The sequence below is a fragment of the Bubalus kerabau genome, chromosome 17 (assembly GCF_029407905.1).
Source record: "Bubalus kerabau isolate K-KA32 ecotype Philippines breed swamp buffalo chromosome 17, PCC_UOA_SB_1v2, whole genome shotgun sequence".
In the NCBI taxonomy this organism is placed as follows: Eukaryota; Metazoa; Chordata; class Mammalia; order Artiodactyla; family Bovidae; genus Bubalus; species Bubalus kerabau.
Window position 1 is genome coordinate 48,077,054 of NC_073640.1, and position 25,490 is coordinate 48,102,543.

The 25,490-nt window shown below is 46.5% G+C and overlaps 1 protein-coding gene across 2 annotated transcripts; it reads left to right on the forward strand.

Annotated features, from left to right (window-relative positions):
- On the forward strand, positions 1–25,457 carry WTIP (WT1 interacting protein). 2 transcript variants are annotated; one of them, XM_055552486.1, is made up of 8 exons: positions 1–867; positions 6,725–6,826; positions 19,392–19,459; positions 19,617–19,679; positions 19,847–19,977; positions 20,757–20,808; positions 21,491–21,559; positions 25,001–25,457. In XM_055552486.1, exons 1-8 carry the CDS (start codon positions 201–203, stop codon positions 25,139–25,141), a joined length of 1,293 nt encoding a protein of 430 aa, XP_055408461.1. In that variant the 5' UTR covers positions 1–200; the 3' UTR covers positions 25,142–25,457. The 2 variants fall into 2 exon arrangements, with proteins under 2 accessions (XP_055408461.1, XP_055408460.1); XM_055552485.1 differs by lacking the exon at positions 20,757–20,808.
- The last annotated feature ends 33 nt before the right edge of the window (positions 25,458–25,490 follow it).

The window sequence follows — 25,490 nt, forward strand, 5'->3', positions numbered from 1 at the left end:
GCCACCGAGCGAAGCGCCGCGGCCCCCGGACCGCGCGTGGCCGGCGGAGCGACCCCGGGCCCGGCGCCGGCCCCGCCCCGCCCCGCGCCCAGGGGTCCCGGGGCGGGCTCCGGGCTTCGGGCGGACGATGCGGCGGCGCGGCCGGAGCGGCGGCGGGAAGCGGAGGCGGAGGTGACGCGCCGGGGCCGGCGGGCCGGGCCATGCAGCGCTCCCGGGCGGCCGCGGACGAGGCGGCTCTGCTCCTGGCTGGGCTGGCCCTGCGGGAGCTGGAGCCGGGCGGCGACTCTCCGGGCCGGGGTCGGCGGGGGCCGCGGCCCGGGCCGGCAGACGAGACGGCCCAGGCGTTGGGCCGCAGGGGGCAGGGCGGCGGCGGCCCCGAGGCCGGGGTGGACGGACTGAGCCGCGGGGAGCGAGGCCCGCGGCGCGCGGCGGCCCCAGAGCTCAGCGCGCAGCCGGCGGGCAGCCCACGGGCCAGCCTGGCTGGCTCCGACGGCGGCGGCGGCAGCGGCAGCGCCCGCTCCAGCGGCATCAGTCTCGGCTACGACCAGCGCCACGGCAGCCCGCGCTCGGGCCGCTCGGACCCGCGCGCGGGCCCCGGGCCGCCGTCGGTGGGCAGCGCCCGCTCCAGCGTGTCCAGCCTCGGCTCCCGCGGCTCGGCTGGCGCCTACCCGGACCTGCTCTTGCCCGGCGCCTGCCCCGCGCCGGCTCGCTCCCCGGAGCCCGCCGGGCCGGCCCCTTTCGCTCTGCCTTCGCTCCAGCTGCCCCCGGGCCGGGAGGGCGGCCCGAGCGCGGCGGAGCGGCGGCTGGAGGCGCTGACCCGAGAGCTGGAGCGGGCGCTGGAGGCGCGCACGGCGCGGGACTACTTCGGTGAGCGAGCTTGGCCGCGCCTCCCGCGCGCCTGGGCACCGGGCCTCCGCTCTCCTCGTCGGGGGTCGAGGACGGCCTCCGGGTAGGCGGCCGGCTCGGTCGAGGAGAGCGCGGGGTCGGCCGGGATGCGAAAAGCGCGTCTCCTTCCCGAGGGCTTGGGAGCCGGCGACGTTTGTTCCCGCAGACTGTGTGTGCGTGTGCGTGTGTGTATGTATGTGTGAACCACCAGTTCTGGGGCTTGTGTAGGACAGTGGCTTAGCGTGTACAGTGTGTGTGTGAACCACCAGGTCTGGGGCTTGTGCAGGACAGTGGCTTAGCCTCTGGGTCTCCGGGCCCGGAGTTCTGGCACTATTAGGGGTGTGTTGCTCCTGAGAGAAAAAGTCATGTTAATAGGCAGAATAAGCTATTTTTGAATAATTTCTTCTTAACCCTCGGTACTTGGCTTCAGCTCATCGTACTCGGTGCTTTGTGATCAGCCGAAGCTGTTTTAGGGGCCCGCGGTCCCGGTGTCTTCCTTCCCTCAGCAGTACGGGCTCTGAACAGGGCAGGGAGGCACAGGGCAGGGAGGCACAGGACAGGGAGGGAGGCGGCCGGCCAGATACCACCGGAGCCCACCTGACCTGAGGCTTTGATAATGGTAGTGGCTGGAGGTAGAGGCCGAGGGACGGGAAGTCCTCCCTGAGTGGGAGGGAACTGAGCTGGTCACACTGGGCTAGGCTGTGTATATGGGATGTTTCCCAAGGGAATCCTACTTCACATCATTTGCAAAGATCATCAATCTCTGACAGCCTCCCTTGCCCAGACTGACCTTGGCCCTTTGATCCCATCCTTTGGACAACTCTTGGGACTCTTAGGCTTGAGGTTCTGAGAAGAGGCTTGGGGAGGGGCTTCCGTCTCTCCTTCACTGATAAGCAGGCACCTGGCTTTGGAGGGGGTGGTGGTTATCATGTCTGGGAATGAGGCCCCTCCTGGGGTTTGTCTTTAATGTATTCATTCCAGCTGGCAGCTCCGGACTGCCCTGAACTGGATCTTGAGAGAGAAGGAGGTTGTAGACGACTAGTCAGTAGGAGCATTCCAGCCAGAAGGAAGAATGTGGGCAGAAGGAAGCAAGTAAGGAAGTGGACGGTTCAATTAAGCTCCCAGGGTTTCAGCCCAAGAGGGGTCAGGTGGTCAAGGGAGTGTGTAGCCCACAGGGATATTCTGCCTTTGGGAGGGGACCTGTTCATCTTTGAGCATCATGGTGCGAATTTGTGGTCGGGTAGGTCCCGTGGCTGCTGTCAGACGGCCTGGGAGCAGGGTGGTGACTTAGGAAGCTGTTGTCTGTCATACCAGGTAGGTGCTAGGAGCAGAAGCGGAGTGCGTTCTGAAGAGAACAAGTTTCCAGCACTCTCTACCGGAGAAGCTACCCCTTTTCCTGTCCTCACTCACTGCAGGGCCTGGGCAGGGGTGTGTTCTCTGGGCCTCTGAAGGTACTACTGAGCTTTTTAATTTCTTAATTCTATCTTTTTTATTTTTAATTGGAGGATAATTGCTTTACAGTGTTGTGTTGGTTTTTGCCGTACAACATTGTGAGTCAGCCTTAGGTATACACGCCCCTTCCTCCTGAACCTCCTTCCCACCCCCACACCTTCGCGTGCCTCTAGGTTGTCACAGAGCACCAGGTTGAGCTCCCTGTGTTATGCGGCAGCTTCCCATTATCTATTTGTTCTACGTGTAGTAATGTACATGTTTTGGTGCTACTCTCTCAATTTGTTCTACCCTCTCCTTCCCTGGCTGGGTCCATAGGTCTGTGCTCTGTGTCTGCGTCTCTATTCCTGCCCTTCTAATAGGTTCATCAGTGCCATTTTTCTAGATTCCATATATATGCGTTAATATATGATACTTGTTTTTCTCTTTTGACTTACTTCACTCTGTATAACAGCCTCTAGGTCCATTTACCTCACTGGAACTAGCTCAAATCCATTCCTTTTTATGACTGAGTAATATTCCATTGTATATATGTACCACAGTTCTCTATCCATTCATCTGTCGATGGACGTCTAGGTAGCTTCCAGGTCCTGGCTATTGGAAACAGTGCTGCAGTGAGCATCACTCCTGAGTTTTTGTGTGAAACTAAGGTGGCCAGGCCTGGGCAGGTAGCGGGAGAAGTGAAGGGGCTAATGGATCGTCCTTTCTGAGGGGAACTGCTGTCACATGGGAGAGGGAGGTGACTGATGATATAGATGCAGGTTTTTTTTTGCACCACGTGGCATGGAGGAGTCTTAATTCCCTGAGCAAAGATTGAACGCACACCCTCTGCATTGGAAGCACCGAGTCTTAACTACCAGACTGCTGGGGAAGTCCTGCTCTTCTGTGTGTTTTTTTGAGAGAAGTCAGATCTAGGTTACATTTTCCTGATTTTTAAAAATATGAGCAGCTATTTACTTGAACTGCTAGTATCTTACTGTCTTTATTCCACCTTTTAGAGCTATAAATGTGGTAGTTTCATACATGTCAACTTGTATGAAAATAATGTAACATTTTACAACAGGAAGTCTGCAGGTAGCATAGCTCAAGTGACCTCTGATAAACGTCACCCTCAGTGTGTTTCTTCCTCTCTGTCCATCCCTTTTTCTTGGCCCTAGAACCCACTCACCTCTTGGCCCTTCTCTGTATTTTATGAGCATCTCTTCTGACCAGGTTCTGCTGTCGTGAGCCAGCTAGCAGCTTCAGGATTTGCCTGAGGGTAAATCCTGGGTTTACTCCACACCCTGAATCTGCCTCAGCTCAGCTGTCTTCAGTTCTGACTGCAGCCTGCATCTCACCAGTACCTCTGATTCCTCTAATCTCTGCTCTGCAGAACCCTGGCTCCGTTCAGTGCCGCAGCCCCCTTTTCAGTTGCTGTACCAGGCAACAGAGTCGTGGTCTTCAACCTCTTCAGGGTACCGCCTATCACCCTAAGCCTTGGTCAGCTCCCTCTTTTAGTCCCTGAACAGCCTGCCTCTGTCCTCAGTGTATTTTTATTAAAGTGGTGCAAGCTCATATTAATAAAAAAATCAAAACAGAACCAAAAAGCAAATAATAATAAGGTTATAATTTCCCCTCTTGCCCATCCTTCTACTTTCCAGGGGCAGCTGACTTCTGTCCCTTTCACTGTATATTTTGGTAACTTAGACAAAAACAAGGTCAGGTTTTCAGAGTTGATTGACAAGGATGAAGGTGTGAAGGTGGGTCATTTTCACTTTAGAAAGATAAGTCTGGCTGCAGTTTTGGAGATGGATTATTGGGGGCCAGGATGGGATGCTGTAAGGAGACTGTTGAAACAGCAAGTGGAATGAGAATTGATGATGCTGAATCAGACCAGTGGGAGCAAGGGGAGGGAATGAAGTCTATAGTAGCAAACACAAACTGGATTCAGAGTTGGAGGTGAGAAAGACAGGGTAGATCTGGATACTTCCCTAAACCTGGCTACACAAAAGTGCCATTTCCTGACCAGGAACCCAGAACTCTGTTCTGGGCCTGCGGTGGTCTGGGAGGTGGATCGGTGGCTCGGGAAAGGAATCTGGGCTGGGCAGAGTGCCAGGAGCCTTGGCAGGAGTGAGCAGTTGGGAGCAGATGGGACTTCCCCGGGGAGACTGGGTAAAGCCACGTGTGGAGACCTGCAGACATGGTGTGTTTGGCTTCCAAATTCTCAAAACATGGAAGTTGATGATTTATTTCTGCATGGAAAGTTTTCATATATAAATCCAGATTTCTAGCTTTTCTGGAAAAATCAGACTCTCTAGCAGGGCTGGCCCTGCCTTCCCACCTGGTAGCCGTCAGTGGAGCCAATGGCTGTGACTTCCCCCGGCAATGGCTCTCTCCTCCATTCACCTGGGGCCTCATAGCTACTTTTACATTCCTGCCTGGTTTGAGAGCATCTGCACTGACTGGCCCTTTCCTGGGGAGACTTAGGCATGGGAGGTCCAGGATGGAGCAAGGGAATGCCCAGTAGAGTTGGGAAGAGAGAAGAACCAGAAAGCCAGGCAGGTGTAGGTCATATCCTGGGGACCCGAGAGGAGGGGAGGGCCCCTGCTGGCAAGATCAGAAGAGGAAGTCCGTAGAGCTCACCGTTAGGAAATGAGGGGGTGTGTACTGAGCTTGCTTTCTTGACTGAAGGGAGAGGGAGAATGGTGTGGCTGATGGAGGTTTTTTCATCTGAAAGAGGTGGGAGAGGCTCAACCATGCTAAATGTTAAGCAGATAGATGTGATGGAAAGCAGGGGGGAAGGGGTGAGGGCAGTGTGTCCTGAAACTGCCAGAGGACTTAGGATTCAGGGGGCCCATCTTAGGCCCTTTATGGCCTGGGAGACCTTGGGTGAGTCTGAGAGAGAAGCTCTGGTGTCTGGGTTGGCCACCTTCAGTCCAGGTCTCCAGGTGGGCTGGCCAGAGAGTCCCTGAAGCTCATCCTGGCCTTCGCCCTGGCACTGCTGGTCACCCTTCTCTTTACCATCCCTCCCTTGCCTGCTTAGCAACGCACACTGGAGTGGTCCCCAAGTCCACCTAGTTTTCCCTGCAGAGCAGCTTCCCTCCATTTTTTCCTTTAAACCTTTGCTCAGATATCACCTTATCACTAGGGCCTTTTCTGACACCCTTTTTAAACTTTAAAAATCACACACTCAGACATATTCCTGTTTGTTTTGGCCACACTGCAAGACATGTGGGATCTTAATTCATCGACTGACGATCAAACCTGTGCCCCCTGCATAACAAGTGCAGTCTTAACCACTGGACAGTCAGGGAAGTCCCTTGATATATATATTTTTTTCTTTTAATGTGGACCATTTTCAAAGTCTTTATTAAATTTTTACAGTGTTGCTTCTGTTTTATTTTTAGTTTATGTTTTACTTTTTTGGCGCAAAGCATGTGGGATCTTAGCTCCCCCACTAGGAATCGAATCCACACCCCCCCGCACTTGAAGGCGAAGTCCCAACCACTGGACCGCCAGGGACGTGCCCCCAGACATACTCTTAATCAGCCTTCTTTTCCTCCAAAGCACTTTTTTCCACCTGAGATGTGACTTACCTGTTGTTGTCTATCTCCCTCCACAGGCTCCTTGGCGGGTGGGAATTTGGTGCCTCGCAGAATCTCTGGCACCTAAACTATGCGGGGCATCAGTATCCAGGTGTGGACTGAACAAGAGATTAAACTGACATTATCATTCAGTGAGGGAGGTGTGGCTGGGAGGGTCAGGGCTCTGCCCTTTTTGTGTCTGTGTGGTCTTCATTCTTTTTGGTTCATAGACAGCAGAAAGAAATTTCCCCCAGTCTGATAGCAGGTCAAGACGAAGGGGCTTAGAACAACTTCTAGTCATAAATGTGTCCTTGTAATTTTGATGGCACAGACAGTGCCACTTAGCTCTGACTTGCCAGGTGCGCTGCTAAACTCTATGAATCCTCAGACAACAGCAGCAAACCCTAAGTAGTGGTACCCGTGTGTGTGTGTGTGTGTGTGTGTGTGTTAGTTGCTCAGTCATGTCTGACTCTATGTGACCCCATGGACTGTAGCCTGCTAGGTTCCTCTGTCCATGGAATTTTCCAGGCAAGAATGCTGGAGTGGGTAGCCATTCCCTTCTCCAGGGGATCTTCCAGACCCAGGGATTGATTGGGTCTCCTGGATTGCAGGCAGATTCTTTACCATCTGAGCCACCAGGGAAGCCCTAATGGTACCCTTACTATCCCCACGTTAGCCACTAGTAATGGAGCCACGGAGGACTCTGGAATTTCCTTTGCCCAAGATCACATGACTGGGCAGCACTGGGACTGGGAGTCAGATGCATAGCTGTTCAAGTCCACAGTCATGGTGCTAACCGCTGCTCTTTCCTGCCTCTTCTTCCATAGGCATTTGCATCAAGTGTGGGCTTGGCATCTATGGAGCAAGGCAGGCGTGCCAGGCGATGGGGAGCCTGTATCATACTGATTGCTTCACCTGCAACTCCTGTGGTAGGTAACATCTCCGTTTCCATCCCTCTTGCACTGTGAACCCCCTTGTGCCTAAGCTCCAGGCAGATGGATCACCCAGCTCTGGCCCAGGCTGGAGTGTGGAGGAGGCTGAGTCATGATGCCTTTCCTTCTGGCTTGGTCTGTTTGAGGGCCCTAGGCTCCTGGGAGATCTGCTGGACCCTGGGGTGGGGTATGTGGGGCCAGGGAAGAGCCTTTTGCTGGTCATAGGGAAAAGCTGCCCCTCTAACCCTTGTTTTTTGTCTTTTTTTTTAAACTGTTTATTTTTTGCTGCTTCAGTTCTCAGTTGTAGCGTGTGGGGTCTTCATTGTGGTGGGTGGGCTCTTTGTTGTGGTGCGTGTGGTGCATGCGCTTCTCTTTGGTTGTGGCTTTTGGGCTCCAGAGCAGCAGGCTCAGTAGTCGCAGCACATGGGCTTAGTTTCCCCGAGGCATGTGGGATCTTAGTTCCCAGACCAGGGATCGAACTCGAGTCCTCTGCATTGGAAGGCAGATTCTTAACCACTGGACCACCAGCAACGTCCTAAGATTTTTTTTTTTTTTTTTTTGATGTGGACAGTTTTTAAAGTCTTTATTGAATTTGTTACAATATTGCTTCTGTTTTATGTTTTGGTTTTTTTTGGCCACAATGCATGTGAGATCTTGGCTCCCCAACCAGGGATTGAACCCACATCTCCTGTGATGGAAGGGGAAGTCTTAACCACTGGACCACCAGGGAAGTCCCTGAGCCTTGGCTTTGGAACCTCTGTCCTGAGCAGTGTACTGATGTCTCCTGGCTGCCTGGGTGGGGCTTGTGGAGCCAGTGATGTGCCTTTTGCCTGCCTATATACGGGGCTAGTATTTTTTTCCCTACAGTTTAATTTTTGTCCTGATTTTACACATGGTATAAAATATAAACATCATTTAACTTAAACAAAGTTATAAAAAGTAACTATAATCCAACCAACCTAATAAATCTACATTCTTGATGTTCTTATTGTTCTTTCATACTTTGCCCCTGAGCAGACATCTTTTATTTATTTACACAAAACATTTTAGTATTTTATATTATAAAAGTGTAATATGTGCCTAGTCTTAAGTCAAATAGTCCTGAGAAGCAATGTTTGCAATAGCAAAAAACCACTTATCTTCCTACCCCTGATATCTTTCACTTGGTATTTTTTAGCAACTTCTAGTAGAAACCTCCATGTTCTAACAGTGTACACTGCTGTTTCTTGATGTATCAGTTTTAGAAATGATTTACTTGAGTTTTTTAACCATGTTTTACTTGAGTTTGCTGTCGTAAATGAGGAATAGATTCTTTTTTTATAATTTTATGTATTTCTTTAGTTTTGGCTGTGCTGGGTCTTTGTTGCTGCATGGGCTTATCTCCAGTTGAGCACGCAGGGGCTGCTCTCTCGTTGCAGTGTGCAGACTTCTCATGGCGATGACTTCTCTTGTTGTGGAGCTTGAGCTCTAGGGCGTGTGGGCTTCACTAGTAGCAACTCCCAGGCTCTAGGGCACAGGCTTAGTTGTTCTGTGGCATGTGGGATCTTTCTGGATCAGAGATTGAACCTGTGTCTCCTGCATTGGCAGGTGGATTCTTTACCACTGAGCCACCAGGGAAGCCCTCAGAATAGGGGGTGTTCTTATACTGACTGTTCCCCCTTCTCTCCTCCCATCTTCTCAGTATAGTCATCATACTGCTACTGCTGCTGCTAAGTCACTTCAGTCGTGTCCGACTCTGTGCGACCCCATAGACGGCAGCCCACCAGGCTATCAATAAACCAGGTTTATATTACTATATTATGTGACTTTATAAATGTTATTTACTGCAGAGCTAAGAATTACACTGTGATTATATCTCCTTTGTTCTGTAGTCATTTACTTTTCTTGGAGTTTTTTCTTCTTTAAACTTTTTTTCTCCTTGCATTTGTCTTGGCTTTTATCTTCAGTTCTTTCCCAACCCCCCCGAGATGTTCCATTGTAGCAGGCATTCTTTTGAGTTCCCCTCTTGGGAGTCCCTGGCATCTCTGTAGTCTGAGCCAGTGGTCCTCTGAACCCCTGTGGAGTGTTCATTCTGTTCCTTCACGTTCCCATGTATACACTTTGGATTGAATCCACAGTCTCCATAAAGCTTTCAGCTGCAGGTAACAGGAAAACTGCTGAGGAGGCTTGAACTCTTAAGAGTATTTCTTTAAAAAAAAAAACAAAAAACAAAAAAGTTTTTTTTTAAATTTTTTATTAAGCAAAAGTTTTAATTAACCAAGAGTTCATGTCTTATCATTTTTATCCACCATTGTATTACTTTATAAATGGCTTGAGAATTATCCTTTCTTTGGTATATTCTATGTGTCTCTTTCATTTGAGTAATCAAGATGTGTCTGCATCTGAAAATAAGCTTGTATGAATTTCTTTTTTTTACTTTACAATATCTTAACTCAGTTTTAGGCTGGGAAGGATCTAGAGGCTTAGGCCCTAAGAAAAGCTTGGTTGGGTTTCCCTCGTGCTTGGCTTTATCCTTAGGGCAACTTCTCTTATGAAATGTCTGAGGTAGCTTGAGACTTCCATTGCCACACCACTGGTCTAAAGAAAGAGTGGGCATTTCTTCTGGTCATGTTTTTGGGGTAGAGACACTTCTTTTCCAGAAAACACCTACCAACAATCTTCTTGCATGTCCCTGGCCAGATCATCTCACACATGGATTCCTGAACCAATCCCTGTGGCTGGGGGGAGTGCTGTGATTTGATTGACTTTACTTGCCTGAGTATGGGAACCAATATAAGGGAAGAAGAATTAGCTTTATACTAATCAGGCCCACCTGTGGATAAGGGGGGTGAATTCAAGTTTCCCTTAAACACAGCAAGCTGCCTGAGCTAAGGCTGGATACTGAAGACAACTTGGATAAGTAGGGAAGACTCGAAGCTCTGAAACCACCCAAAGAGTGTCTAGTGTTTTGCTTTAGTTCTCTAAAAAAGGGCATGTGGGAGGTACATTTTCCGAATTCTGGTGTGTCTAAAATGCCTTTATTCTACCCTCACAATTTATAGTTGACCAAGAATAGGCTTCCAAATTGGAAATAATTTTCACTAAGCATTTTGTTTAGCGTGTTTTTTTGTTTTTGTTTTTCCTTTGGGCTGCCCCACATGACGTGTGGGATCTTAATTCCTCCACCAGGAGTGGAGTCCATGGCCCACTGCGGTGGAAGTGTGGGGTCTTCACCACTGGACCACCATGGAAGTCCCTCCCTAAGCATTTTGAAATTGTAGATTTATCTTCCAGAAGCCATGGCTCCTAAATTTTGATGCCATTCTGAGTCTTATTCTTGTGTGTGTGATCTGTTTTTTTCCTTTTGAGAGTCTTAGGAAGATGGCTGTCACTGCTCTGGCTCTAATAGCCTGTGGAAAGGGCCGTGAGCTGCACAGTTCAAGGGAGTGCCATTTATGTAGAAGCAAGAGGAATGGTGCTCTTGGAATTGTGCAGTGCAGCAGCTGAGCTTAGGGTACTTTATTTATGTTTGGTGTAGGCTTTGTGCCATTGGTTGTGCTGGGCGTACACACAGAGTCCCATTAGACTGGAGACTTGCCCTTCAGTTCTTGGAATTTTTTCTTGTACTATTTATTTTATTTACTCCTTTTTTTTCCCCTCTTGAATTAAATTCAGCAGTGTATGAATCAAGATAATATATTATGACCAAGTTGAGCTTATCTGAAGAATACTTGAGTATTCTTATACAGTATACAGTAGAAAACTCATTAATGTAATTCACCTCATTAACAAATTAAAGAAGAAAAACTTTATGATCGTCTCAACAGGAGTAGAACAAGAGGTCAGTAAAATCTGACATTCACATTTTTCAAAGTAATTTTTGTTTATTTATTTTTGGCTGTGCTGGGTTTCATTGCTGCGTGGTTGCTCTCGTTGCGGTAAGTGGGGGCTACTCTAGTTGCAGCGTGGGCTTCTCGTTGTGGATGCTTCTCTTACTGTGGAGCACAGGCTCTAGGGCATATGGGCTTCAGTAGTTGTGGCTCCTGGGCTCTAGAGCACAGGCTTAATAGTTGTGGTACACGGGCTTAATTGCTTCTTGGCGTGTGGGATCTTCCTGGATCAGGGATAGAACCCATGTCTCCTGCTTTGGCAGGTGGATTCTTTACCACTGAGCCACCTGGGAAGCCCTGACATTCAGTTTTTTTAAAGAGTTTGTATATTTGTTTTATTTTGACTGTCTCAGGTTTCAGTTGCAGCAGCAGGATCTTTCGTTGGCAGTGCATGGACTATCTAGCTGTGGTTCGAGGGCTTAGTTGCTCTGTGACATGTGAGATCTTAGTTCCCCTATCAGGGATTGAACCCACGTCCCCTGCGTTGCAAGGCAGATTCTTAACCACTGGATCACCAGGGAAATTCCTGACATTCAGATTTTAGCAAGTTAGAAATAAAAAGGAACTTTCTGAACCTGGTGAGAGTTGGTTACTAAAAATCTATGCAAACATCATACTCAGTGGTGAAATATAAGAAAAATGGACCTTTAAAAGAGGAAAGGACAAAGCCTACAATCATATCTTCTGTTCAGCATTGTACTGAAAGTCCTAGTCATTGCACTAAGATAAGAAAAATAAATATACCATATTCATGTAAATATTCATGAATATATCCATATTCATGTACTATTGAACATGGGTCTATTCAATGCCAGTTTTTAAAAATTGATCTATAATGCATTGTAATTCCACTTAAGCAGGTTTTCATGAATTTGCCAGGCTAATTCTATAATTTAAATACAAGAACAAAAGGCTAAGAATAGTCAAGATGATCTTGACAAAGAGTAAATTGGGCAAGCTTCTACTACCAGGTGTCAATATATACTGTATAGTTGTATTAGTAATTTCATGTGGTACTGGGGCTAGGATAGACAAATAGACCACTGGAACAGAGTGGAGGGTTTAGAAACAGACCCATGTCTGTGTGAAAACTTAATTGATGATAGAGATGGCATTGCAGATGGTTCTGGGAAAAGTGGTTATCCATATAAAATAATGAAATTAAACCCAAGTGGATCAAATACTAAAATGTGTAAAGAAAAACATGATAATTTTAGAAATAAATATAGAAAATTACCTCTATCAATATTTTGGTTAAGAAAGTTTTTTTTTTTTTCCCCACTCACTAAAATCACCAAACTTAAGAAGAAGGGATTGACAAATTTGGCTACATTAGAGTTAAAAAACTGGATTTGTTAAAAAGAGACTGACTGTGAAGCATGTGGGAAAACAAACCATATACTGCCACAATCATAACTTCCAAGGATCATTTTCCAGAGTATTTAAAATATTTGACATATCAATTAGGAAAAAAGTACAGATAATTTAAAGTGTTCTTTTTATAGCTTGATGTAGGTATGAGTTTTACTTGTCTGGGATTCATTTTGACTCCTGAATCTGAAAACTGTCAATATGAGAACAATCTTAGCTATTTTCAAAAATTTCCTTCTTTCCCATTGTTTCTATTATTTACTTATAAAATTCAAATTAGAAATATTAGTGTTTGTCATTCTGTTCTACTTTTCTCTTAGCCACTCCTTCATATTATCCATGTCTCCTCTCCCTTTGCTGTGTTGTTTCATTTCTTCAGATCTGTCTTCCAGAATCGGGAGTCTAGATCAGTGAACTTTCTTGTCAGCTGTGTGTAGCTTTAGTATGTGTGGGTGGTTACCACAGGAGACAAACCCATTTATAATCCCACGGGCAGTATACGAGAATTCCAGTTTTTCCTTATTCCTGCAAACACTTGGCATTGTCTTTTTAGCCATTCTGGTAGAGGTAGAGTGATATCTTTCTCTTTTTTAATTAATTTTTTACTTGGAGAATGATTGCTTTTCTTTTTTTTTATTATTATTTTTTTAATTTTATTTTATTTTTAAACTTTACAATATTGTATTAGTTTTGCCAAACATCGAAATGAATCCGCCACAGGTATACCTGTGCTCCCCATCCTGAACCCTCCTCCCTCCCCATACCCTCCCTCTGGGTCATCCCAGCGCACCAGCCCCAAGCATCCAGTATCGTGCATCGAACCTGGACTGGCGACTCGTTTCATACATGATATTATACCTGTTTCAATGCCATTCTCCCAAATCTCCCCACCCTCTCCCTCTCTCACAGAGTCCATAAGACTGATCTATACATCAGTGTCTCTTTTGCTGTCTCGTACACAGGGTTATTGTTACCATCTTTCTAAATTCCATATATATGCGTTAGTATATTGTATTGGTTTCTGCCATACTGGAGTGATACGTTGATGTGATTTTACTTTGAATTTCTCTGATGAATACTGATGACTCATATACTTTTTCATGTATTTGTCGGTCATTTGAATGCCCTTCTGTGTAAAGTACCTGTTGAGTCTTTTACCCATTTTATAAACAATTAATTTCTGGCCGTACTGGGTTTTCACTGCTGCGTGGGCTTTCTCTAGTTGTGGCAAGTGCAGGCTACTTGTCATTGTGCTGCGTGGCTTCTCATGCAGTGGCTTCTCTTGTTGCGGAGCACAGGCTCTAGGACACTTGGGTTCAGTAGCTGCGGCTCTGGGGCTATAGAGCACAGGCTCAGTAGCTGCGGTGCCCAGGCTTAATTGCTCCATGCTGTGTTGGATTTTTTCAGGGGTCAAACCCCTGTCTCCTGCATTGGGAAGTGGATTCTTTACCACTCAGCAACCAAGGAAGCCCCTTTTTGCCCATTTTTAAATTGGGTTGTTTGACTTTTTCTTAATGATTTCTAGGAGTTCTTTATGCATCTTGGATAAAAGTTTTTTGTTGGTTATATGTGTTGTAAATTCTTTTTCTCACCTATTCTTGCTTCATTATTTTCTTCTTTTTTGGCTGCACCTCTCTGCTTTTGGGATCTTAGTACCCCAGCCAGGGATTGAACTTGGGCCCTAGGTAGTGAAAGTGCAATTTTAAACACTGGACTACCAGAGTTTTCTAGTTTGTGATTGTGGAAGTCTGTCTGTGGGAATTCATTGAGGTGTCTGTTGAAGGTGCATTCTCCTAGGGAATTTTTTTTTTTCCCACTTACCAATAGGACCAATTTTATGAGGGAATAATTCTCCAATAAAGTTGATACAGTTCTAAATTATAAGATGTTTTCCAGAAAACTTAAGGAATGTTTGAAAATGTATGAGCAGGGGCAAATATATATTTTCTGAGAATTCTTATTACTTATGGATTTATATTCATGTAACGTATTGCAGTACCATCATTATTCTTTTGATGCACCAATTGTCTCAAATTTGGCCAGAGAAGTCCCTTCCCACTGGCACCTATGCCTCTTTGACATGTACCCACTTTGTTCTTTGAACACTTCTTTACTCTGGCACAAGATATACTCGGTTTATCTTTGTTTTCATTTTTAATTGAGTACAATTTACACATTGCTTAGCAAACAGATCTTAAGTATATAGTTCAAAGATTTTGCATAAGTATGTACATTTATACAACTTACACCCCTAACAAAGATACAGGAAAAAAAACCCCGCAAGGAACTTCTGTCTTCCCTTTTCTCCAGTTGATCTCCATATGATTCCCCCATCACATCCTTTCAACCAGTGTTCTAATTTCTACCACCATACATTAGTTTTGTCTGTTCTAGAACTTCATTTAAATGCAGTTAATAGGTACTATTTTCTTTCTTTTTTTACAGTGGTTCCCCCCCTTTTTTTTTGCTAAGCATTTTTGTTTTAATTCCATGTTGTTACACGTATCAGTAGTTCCCTCCTTTGTGTCACGAAGATTCTGTTGTATGAATATATACCACACTTTGTTTTTCCATTTAACTCTTGGTAGATACTAGGTTGTGCTATGAACATTCTAGTACAGGTCATTTGTGGACAAATGTTTTCATTTCTCTTGGGTAAATTCCAGGGAATGGAATTTCTGGGTCATAGGCTAAGTGTATGTTTCATTTCATAAGAGACTGCCAAACTATTTTCCAAAGGGGCTGTATCATTTTAAACTCCTACTCGAAATGGGTCATTCTACATATTAGCCAACAGCTGGTATTTTAGTCTGTTTAATTTTAGCCGTTCTAATGGGTGTGAAGTGGTAGCTCACTGTGGTTTTAATATATATTTCCCTGAGAACTAATGAGGATTAAGCATCTTTTTTTCCTGTTTCTTGGCCATTTTTTTCTTGTTTTGTGAAGTCTATTCAAGTCTTTTGCCCTGTTGTTTTTTCTTTAAATAATTTTTAATTTTGTTTTTACTCCCTTTTTATTTTGTTTTTAAAATTTTGGCCTTGCCGTGTACCATATAGGATCTTAGTTCCCCACCCAGGGATTGAATCTGCAACCCCTTCACTAGAAGTTCGGCGTTTCAACCACTGGGCTGCCAGGGAAGCCCCTCTTTGGCTCAGTTTTTAAATTGGGAGTTGTCTTTTATTGTTTAGTTTAGTTCTAGGAATATGTATGGTAAAATTTCTTTTTAGATGTTTTGTGAATATTTTCTTCAGGGTTTTTTTGTTTGTTTGTTTTATGGTTATTATTTTTGTGACTTAAATTTTTCTGTCTCCCTTTAAGTCATGAAGATAGTCTCCTTTGTTTTTTTCTAGAAGTTTTAGGTCTCTCATTTTTATGTTTAGGTTGATGACTGTTTCATCTTCTGTGTGGTGTGAGGTAAGGAATTGAGTCTTATTTTTTTTTTTTAACATATGACTGTCTGGTTGTTTCAGTACCATGTGCTGGAAAGACTTTTGCTTTCCCACTTGCATGTTTCTTGAAATATTTATGGGTCTATTTTTGGACTCCATTCTGTTCCACTGATCTTTTTGTCTCTCCTTACCAGAATATTACACTGTCTTGACTTCTGTAAATCTTAAAATAGATAATGTTAGTCTTCTTGTTTTGTTGATCTTTTCCAAGATTATTTTGGCTATTCTAGGTTCTCTATTTCTATATAAATTAAGACATTGGAAATCAGTTTACACAAAAGAAAGAGTGCTGGGAACTTGATTGGGTGGCACTGAATGTGCAGATCAATTGGGGCAGAATCAGTGTGAGAACATTTGAAGCATGAAGATGGTTGTCAGGAACTGTGCAGGGTCTGAGATTTTTCCCCATGTGCAAGCTGACAAGTTAGCTTGCTAGTGTTTCATGGGTGCTGGCTGGACACGACCCTCCTGGGGCAGACACTCACGGTACTGCAGGCAGTGAGCGTCACGTTTGCACTGGTTCTGTGTGCCCTCCTTAGTCCCACAGTGGTGATGTGGATACCAGGTGTGCGCTGCACGTGCAGTGGGTCTGTATGTCATGGCTGAGGAACCCTGAGCTTCGGGAACCCCAGGAGTTTATAACGGGCTGCCAGCAAACCTGTCAGATTCTTCTCCCAGAGAAGCCCATTATCTTTAATAGATTGAACAGCAAACAGACTTGCCCTCTGCTTCAGAGGGAGATGCTGTCTCTGTCTTCTAAGCAGTTTGCTCCACAGATATCCTTGGAAAGATAATCCAGAATGAAAGCTGCCAGCCCTGTGTTTGAAAGATGTGTTAAGAATGGAATCGGTCCAATGGAGAACTGTCTTCCAACAGTGGTATATCTATTTATTAGCTCTTTTACAGTTTTTTCCAGTAAGCTTTGGTTTTACTGAGTCAAATCAGACACATCTTTCATTAAACTTATTCCTTAGTATTTTATGGTTTTTCTTCAGATGCTATTATAAATGTATTTTTAAAATTGTATGTTTATTTTCCAATTACTTGCTGCTAGATTATAAAAATATTTTTGGTTTTCATATACTGACCACCTTTACCACAACTTTCTAAACATACTGATTAGTTTTAGTAGGTTTTTTTTGTATATTTCTAATGATTTTCTATATAACAAAATTGTCATCTGTGTTTAAAGACTTTTTTTTAAGCAATAATTTTCAGTTCACTAGATGAAACAGACTTGCAACATCATCAGCAGGAATGCAAAATAAGCCATCTATAGCAAATGATAAGGATAATGGGCAAAAAGGAAAAAGCATCCATTGGAAAAGAAGCTTCTCTTGAAATAAAAAATCAAACCATTATTATAAAGGAATTTACCAAGAACTGCTTTATTTCCCCCATCCCATTTGCTGGAAGTCAACAAGAGCATCTAGCACTTTATGTCCCTGTCAGAAAAGGCAGATCAGAGCATCCTAATGCAAAAAACAGACAAAAAAGAAAATCCCTAACCCCTCCCCTACACCACAGAACTATAACTCCAGAGTTCAGATTCAAAAAGGAGAGTTCACTATCTAGCACTTTTAGTATACTGTTGAATCCTAAGGGTAAAAGTGGAAAAAAAAAATTAACTGTTAACATCTGATGTTAGCTGTGGGGCTTTCCTAGATGTGGTTCATCAGGGGGAGGAGGTTCCCTCTTGTTCCCGGTTAGGGGTTGTCATCTCCTGACTAATGGGAATGCCTCTCATAGCTGCTGGCAGGTCTGCTGGGGCTGTAGTTTGGATTTGACAAGTGTGCCTTTTTCTTTTAAAGTTTTTTTTTTTTCAATTTATTTAAACTAAAAAAATACCACATCACTCATTTTTCTCATCCCTAACCCCCTGCATCTTGGAACAGCCAAACTTTTCTCTGTATCTATGTTCTTGTGTGTGTGTGCATGTTTTATTTTTTATTTTTTTTGTGTGAGTGTTTTAAAGATTTGTGTTTCTTTGAGTTAATCTCACTTAGTATATAATACCTTCCAGGTGCATCCATGTTGTTGCAAATGACAAGATTTCATTTTCATTCTTTGTCATGGCTGAATAATGATATTCCATTTCTTTATCCATTGCATCCATCAGTGGATGCTTAGATTGTGTTCATATCTTACTTACTATAAATAATGCTGTAGTGAACATAGAGATGCAGATATCTTTTTGAATTAGTTTTCATTTTCTTTAGATAAATTCCCAGAAGGGGAATTGCTGGATCATACGTTCTATTTTTAATTTTTTGAGGAACCTCCATATTGTTTTCCACAGTGGTTGTACCAATTTACATTATATTCCCACCAACAGTGTATAAGAGTTCCCTTTTTTCTACATATGAACCAACACTTATTATTTCTTGTCTTATTGATAATAGCCATTCTAATGGACGTGAGGTCCTTTGTTGTAAATTGATTGACTATATATATGTGTGTTTATTTCTGGGCTTGCTATTCTGATTCATTGATCACTGTCTGTTTTTATGCCAATAGCATACTTTTTAATTACTACAGCTTTGTAATACACTTTGAAATCAGGGAGCATGATACTTCTAGCTCTGTTCTTTTTTCTCAAGGTTGCTTTGGCTATTTGGGATCTTTTGTGTTTCCATATAAGTTTAAGGATTATTTGTTCTATTTCTGTGGAAAATACCATTGGAATTTTGACAGGGATTGTATTGAATTGATAGATTGCTTTGGGTAGTATGGACATTTTAATAATACTGATCTTGCAATCCATGAGCATAGAATATCTTTCCATTTGTTTGTGTCTTCTTCAGTTTCTTTTATTAATATCTTATAGTTTTCAGTATACAGGTCTTTTACCTCCTTGGTTAAGTTTATTCCTAGATATTTTGTTCTTTTTGATACAATTATAAGTGGACTGTTCTCTTATTTTCTCTTCCTGATAGTTCATTATTAGTTAAAGCAACACAAACAACACATTGTTATGTATTGATTTTGTATTCTGCAACTTTACTGAATTCATTTATTCTAACAGTTTTTGATGGAGTCTTTAGGATTTTCTGTATGTTTCATCTGCAAATAGTGATAGTCTTACTTTGTCCTTTCCAATTTGGATGCCTTTTATTTCTTTTTCTTGCCTAATTGCCCGGGCTAGGACTTCCAATAATGTGTTGAATTAAAGTGGTAAAAGTGGACATCCTTGTCTTGTTTTTGATCCTAGAGAAAAAACTTTTTACTTTTCACCATTGTATATGACATTAGCATGGGCTTCTTATATATATGTCCTTTATTATGTTGAGGTATGTTCCCTCTGTACCCATTTTATTGGGAGTTCTTGTTATGAAAGGATATTAAATTCCATCAGATGCTTTTTCTGTATCTATTGAGATGATCACAGGATTTTTATCCTTTGTTAATATGACATATCACACTGATTTGTGAATGTTGAACTATCCTGGCATCCTTGCAATAAAGGATACCTTTTTTTTATATATATTAGGCTCCTTTACCTGGTGAGAGTTGTAGTTCTAATGTTTTTAGATTAAGAAATTCATTCTGTGACGTCTGCTCTGAATTCAGAATTATCAGAACTTAAAGCAGATGGTTTTTAAAATTATCAGAACTTCAATTTACATTTGATAAACAGGTCTTCATATATTTGTATGACAACTTCTTACGACAGTTTTGTCAACAACATATTCTTAATTTTTAAAAACTATTAATTAGTGTAATGATAATAACATAACATTAGAGGGACATTTAAAAATTTGTCTGAAGTCCATTTCTCATCTATTGGAGGAGGGTGCTGAGAAATGGCAGCAGAGGCATCATCCCTGGTTCCAGTGGTCCAGGGACCCCCCTTCTCTACCCTCATCCTTGCAGGGAGACGACTTCGTGGGAAGGCATTCTACAACGTGGGTGAGAAAGTGTACTGCCAGGAGGACTTCCTGGTGAGTGAAAGCTGTGCCCTGGCTGGTGCTGTGGGTGGGAGCAGGGGCGGGGACCCTCCTGAGTCTCATGGAGACCCGAGGCCAGGAAGCAGATGCTGGCTGGGCAGTGAGTGCCCCTTTGTCATATAACATCCTGGATCCTGTGTCCCCCTCCCAGTACTCCGGGTTCCAGCAAACGGCTGACAAGTGTAGCGTGTGTGGACACCTCATCATGGAGATGGTGAGAACCTCCCCCAGGCTCCTGGAGCCCCTCTGACATGCGTGGAGTCTGAGGACTCCACCCTTTCACCTGTTGGAGACCTGCCAGGGGCTCAGAGCCAGCGTGTCTTCTGGGGGCTGTGCTGAGCCTTCCACCTGCACTGACCCTTCAGTGCCTCCTGCCCCCAGATTCTGCAGGCCCTTGGGAAGTCCTACCACCCAGGCTGCTTCCGATGCTCGGTATGCAACGAGTGCCTGGATGGGGTACCCTTCACTGTGGATGTGGAGAACAACATCTACTGTGTCAGAGATTATCACACGTGAGTAGCTGGCGCTGTGGAGCAGTGTGACTTCCGTGGTTCCTCTACCCGCCCTGGGAGCATTTTTCCAGCCTGCCTGTCTGTGTTCTCCATTCTTGGCCTGTTCACTTCCTGCCTCCACTGTGTGCTCAGTGGTTGAGGTGTTAATATGGCTCTGCCTGGAGCCATCTGTCTCGATCCTCTCCTCCCCTTGCCTTTGCCTACAGCCCCTTCCTCCTAGGGGTGGGAACTCTCAGATGCCCCACCTCGTGTCTGTCTGCTCCAATGACCAGGCCAGGACTTTTCTGCCTGGAATGGGAACTTGGGATCTCTGTAGAGTCTTTTCCTGCTTGTCTGGTACCCATGTGACTAGGCAATCCATACTTCCTTGCTGTGGCTCCAGGCTCCGCTCTCAGACCTCTGGCCCTGTGCTGCTGCCTTGTATGGGGGTGGTGCTAGGCATTGGTTCCTGCTACTTGGCGTGGAGCCAGGCTTTGCAGGGTCTGAGCTAGGAGAGACCCAAACGTGGACATTAGGGGGCAGATACTCAGGAAGCATGAGGGAGAGGCCAGGGGAGAAGCCATCTGGAGGAGGTGATGGGGTGGAGGTGAATTGGGGAGCCACAGAAAAGGCCAGTGCTGAGAAAGCATGGCAGAGAATGCTCCTACCTCACTCTGTCCACACAAGGAGAGGGGGCCTGTTGTTTGGCCACATCATGGGCTACTATGGGTGGACCTGTCCTCGTGCCCTTGACCTCCAGTCATTCAGCTGGTCACTTCTGGTTTCCTTTATTCCTCCAGGGTTTTTGCACCAAAATGTGCCTCCTGTGCCCGTCCTATCCTCCCTGCACAGGTAGGAACCACTCACCTGGAGATGATCAGGTGCCTGGCCTTGCTGGTCCTGCCTGGGTGGGCCCCAGGTCTTGGGCCACGGTGGGAGGGACAAGCAGGTGCTCCTGCCCCATTGCCCTCTGGGCAGAAGGATGTGTACAGGACGGGGACCACCCAGGGCACACAGGGTGCACATGTTCCTGCATGAGTTAGAGGGACATGGTGGCCCCTGCTTCTCAGCTGCCCCCCCTGCCCCAACTCCATTGCCCATCCATGTCAGGACTGTCCCCCAAGTTCGTGAGCTCACAGCTGAGATGGTGGGTGGAGCAGATGAAGAGAAGGGTGCAGTCTGCAGGAAACAACCTTCGGGGGTGCAGCTCTCGGCACTGGGTTTTCCTTGCATGCTGGCTCTGTCCCAGCCTACTGTGTCTGGGGAAGCAGGACTGGTCTTTGCTGACTCCAAAGAACTGATGCCCATGTGGTGGCTCTCATCAGCAAGCGTGCATGCTGTCAGCTGCAGGTGTGGGAGGAGGCCTCCAGCACACGCACATCCATTTGTGTGCACCAACCGATGCCTGTTCTGGCCCCATGGAAGCACCCATGTCAGTGCTCACACGGGTGTGAATGCACAGCCCCCATGACAGGAGCATGTGTAGGTATGTGCCCATCACACAGTTCGCTTCACACCCTGTTTCTTCTTCCAGGGTTGCGAGACAACCATCCGTGTGGTGTCCATGGACAGAGATTACCATGTGGAGTGCTACCACTGTGAGGTGAGCCCGGGCCCCCCAGAGGGCTGGTGGCTGGGGCAGCCCCCCTCCTACATAGACCTCATCCTCCCTAGGTGTTCTGTGGGCCTACCTCTTTTTAATATTTCTTTGGCTGCACTGGGTCTTAGTTGCAGCAATGTCTAGTTCCCTGAACAGGGATCAGGTCCCCTGCATTGGGATCACAGAGTCTTAGCCACTGGACCACCAGGGAAATCCCCTACTTCCTCTTTTATGGTTCTACCCCATGATGCCTGCTGCTGCTGCTAAGTCGCTTCAGTCGTGTCCGACTCTGTGTGACCCCATAGACGGCAGCCCACCAAGCTCCCCCATCCCTGGGATTGTCCAGGCAAGAACGCTGGAGTGGGTTGCCATTTCGTTCTCCTATGCATGAAAGTGAAAAGTGAAAGTGAAGTCGCTCAGTCATGTCCAGCGACCCCATATGCCTGTCCTCCCCTTAGTGAGCTCTCCTCCTCCGCACTGCTCTCCCCCCGACCCCTACCCCATCCCCCTGCCCAGGATATAGTCTCTCTCAGCCCATTTCTCAGTCAATCAATCAAATTATTTCCTCAGGATGTACAGTGTCAGGGTGTTGTGGATGTAGAGAATAAAGACAGTCTGGAATAGCACCCCACTCCAGTACTCTTGCCTGGAGACTCCCATGGACAGAGGAGCCTGGTAGGCTGCAGTCCATGGGGTCGCTCAGAGTTGGACACAGACTTAGCAGCAGCAGCAGCAGCAGCAGTGCCCTCCAGAGAGACAAGTACTCAGGCAGTATTTAACAGGGTCATCACTGCTATCAAGGGGAGTTTTCAGAGCACCTAGGATGCCTTGGAAAATCAAGGAAGACTTTCTGGGGGAGGTGACACTCAAGCTAAGATTTGAAAGACAAACCAGAGCTAGCCAAGGAGGCAAGGAGAAGGGCATTTCCAGGGAATGGAAGCAGAATTGCTAAGGTGTGAAGGTGTGTTGTTTTGTGTCACTGGAGAAGTTGGCAGGATGATGAAAGGTCACTTGACCTGAGGAGCCTGCAGTTATCCTGAGGACAGTAGAGAAGGATTGAAAAGGGATGACATGATGGCATTGGGATTTTAGAAAGGGCACTCACCCTGCCATGCAGAGAATGAATGGAGAAGGAGGGGGAAGGGGCTGGGGTTCCCTGAGGACGCTGGTGGAGTGAAGGTTGTGACCCTGGGTTCTGGGAAGTAGATGGAGTGTTGGTTAGATAGTACAAGAGACTGGATTTGGTCAGTGACTGGATGTGGGAATTTAGGGGTTGGAAGGTGAGAGTGAGGACCCCAGGAGAATGAGTGAAGGTGAGAAGAGGAAGGCATAAGATGTTCTTGCTTTTGGTAGCTAGAGACATCTGAATGGAGATATCCAGGAAGCAGGTGGATGTGCTGGAGTGTGAAGACTCTGGTACAGGGGTAGGAGTTTGGGAGTCATTGGCATATATAGCTCTTTCCTCTCTGATACTCTGTCCTGTGGTTTCTAGTTGCATTTACCTCCCCAAATTCTCAATTAAAGGAGGCCAGTAGGCTCTCTTTGAGTACGCTGGAAAATCTTTCCAAGTAGTATAGTAACTTGGGGCAGTTGTGGGGCTTACTTTATTAGTTTCCCTTCCATCACTGGCCTGCCTTGTTTGGTGTTCTGAGTCTGAGAATCATTGTTTCGTATTTTTTTGCCCAGCCTTTTTCATTGTTAAGGGCAGAATGGGAATCCCGGTCCTTGCTACTGTCAGGGCCGTAAGCAAGAGTCCCATCAGTCCCATCATGGTCAGGTACATGGCTACTGAAGCCAGGGGAATAAGTGGTCTTCCAGGGAGAACTGTAGAGGAAGGAGTTGGGGCTCAGGATAGCCCCAGGAGCTCCTAACATTCCAGGGATGCATACAGCCACACAGGAGGCCTAGAATGAGTGACCTGATCTGACCAGAGAGGTAGGAGAAAAACCAAGTGTTGGGTTTCAGAGTCCCAGGGAAGAGCAGGTGTGTCAGTGAGAAATCTTCTGTAGGAATCTAGGGTCCATTTGGAACCAGGTTGTGTTGGTGGGGCCAAGTGGCCCAAAGGGAATAGGAATCCTGTTGGGAGGATCAAGGAAGGTGGACTGGGAGCAGGCATGGCCTGCAGAGGGCCCCCGATCCTCTAGCAACAGTAGGAGGGCATCCTGCTCTTCTGTCGGGGGACTTGCCAGGTCCCCTTGGGATCGCTAAGGACAGTCCTTAGGGGAAGCCTGATACTGAGAGTCCAGGAGCAGGTTAAGCTGTGGGCAGATCACAGCCAGTGCCTCACGGCTGGGAGATGTGGTGCTGCTGTCCCTCTGGGGAGACCCCTGGATGGGAACTGGGGTCTCCAGGCCCCCTTCTCGTCCCGTCTCTCTGGTGTGTAGTGGTCAGTAGCAGGCCCAGTCAGGGGGCTGTGGCCAGGCAGGACACAGAGGACATCTGGGATCTGAGCTGTTTGGGACATGAGGCTCCATGGCAGCAGTCCAGCTTTGTAATCTGTTAGGGGTGGGCCAGGTATTAGTCTCAGGGCCTTTGGGTAACAAGTGTCAAACCTGCCAGGCTGGAGTTCAGCCCTGAGTGCAGTGAGTGTGACCAAAGGGGCCTCTTTGGGGTAGGGGGCAAAAGGAAGGAAGAAGTTGCTCACCTGGTCCCTCACTGTAGCTCCCAGCACACTGTCTTCCATGTCTGACCTCCACATTTCCTGTCTGTTATTTATTTAAACACGAATCACGTGGCTTGTTAAACAGAGAAAATTAGCCCATAATATATCCTGCAGTGGTAAAATGGTAAGATAAGGGACATAAAACAAAACTCCTTGTTTACTTGATGTTTTCAGTTCTGTTCCATTATCTCTTAAGGCCACTCAAGTCAGCCATTTGACCTTCCCCGTTTCCCAAGGTCACCAATGACCCCCATGTGGGGATCCAGGAGACGATTCTCAGTTGTCACTGCCCTAAGCTTGGAGTAACTGTCCTAGACTCTCCTCTCCTAGTCGCCCTCTTCACTGTGCCCTTAGGACAGGCTGTTTTTGGTTTGCCTCTTCTATTTCCCCCTGAAATCTGGGCTCTGGTTCTCTTCTTTCCTGTCTTAAAGTTGGAGCTTCCACAGCTCAGCTGTTCTCTTCTCTTTCCTAGTTATCTGCACTCCCTGTGAGAAACTCCCGTGGCTTTGTAAGAACTGTCACATTTTTATGCTGATGCCCGCATTTACTGTCCAGCCCTTACTCCCAGACTCTAGGCTACTGTCCAACTACCTCCCTCCTGACTTGCTCCTTTGGATGTGTAGGAAGTTCTCCAAGTCGGGGTGTCCTAACACTGGGCTCCTGACCGCCTCTCTCCCAAAAGAGTAAAGGCCAAAGTCCTCTGAAGGGTGGGCAGGGTCCTACAGATCGCAGATGGACCTCTCCTTTGCTTACCCTGGAGCCCGGGGTGTGTTCTTCCCTAGGACTGCGGGCTGCAGCTCAGCGGGGAGGATGGACGCCGCTGCTACCCCCTGGAAGGCCACCTGCTGTGTCGCCGATGCCACCTGCGGCGCCTCCGGCCTGGGCCAGTTCCCTCACCTGCTGTGCATGTCACGGAGCTCTGAGCCGGGGCTGAGAGCCCGACCCTGGGGTCGTGTTTGCACGAGCCTGCGGTTTTGCGTGCGTGCCCGTGCGTGCGTAGTTTTGCGTTGAAGCGCGCATGTTTTTCTGCGCAGGCGCGTGTTTTCTGCTTTCGCGCGTGTTTTTTTGCGTAGGCGCATTTTTGCGTGTGCGCTGGCGACGCGCGACCCAGGTCAGTGCCAGAGCGTTGTGTCAGGGTGGGCGCGGCGGCGGGCTCCCACCCTACCCCTATCCCCATCAGCCACCGAGCTGCTGTCCGAGGGGCCGGCCCCGCGGCGAAGCTATTAATATTTATTCACCGTCTGTGCCTCCTCAAGCCGCTTTTTTTCTTCC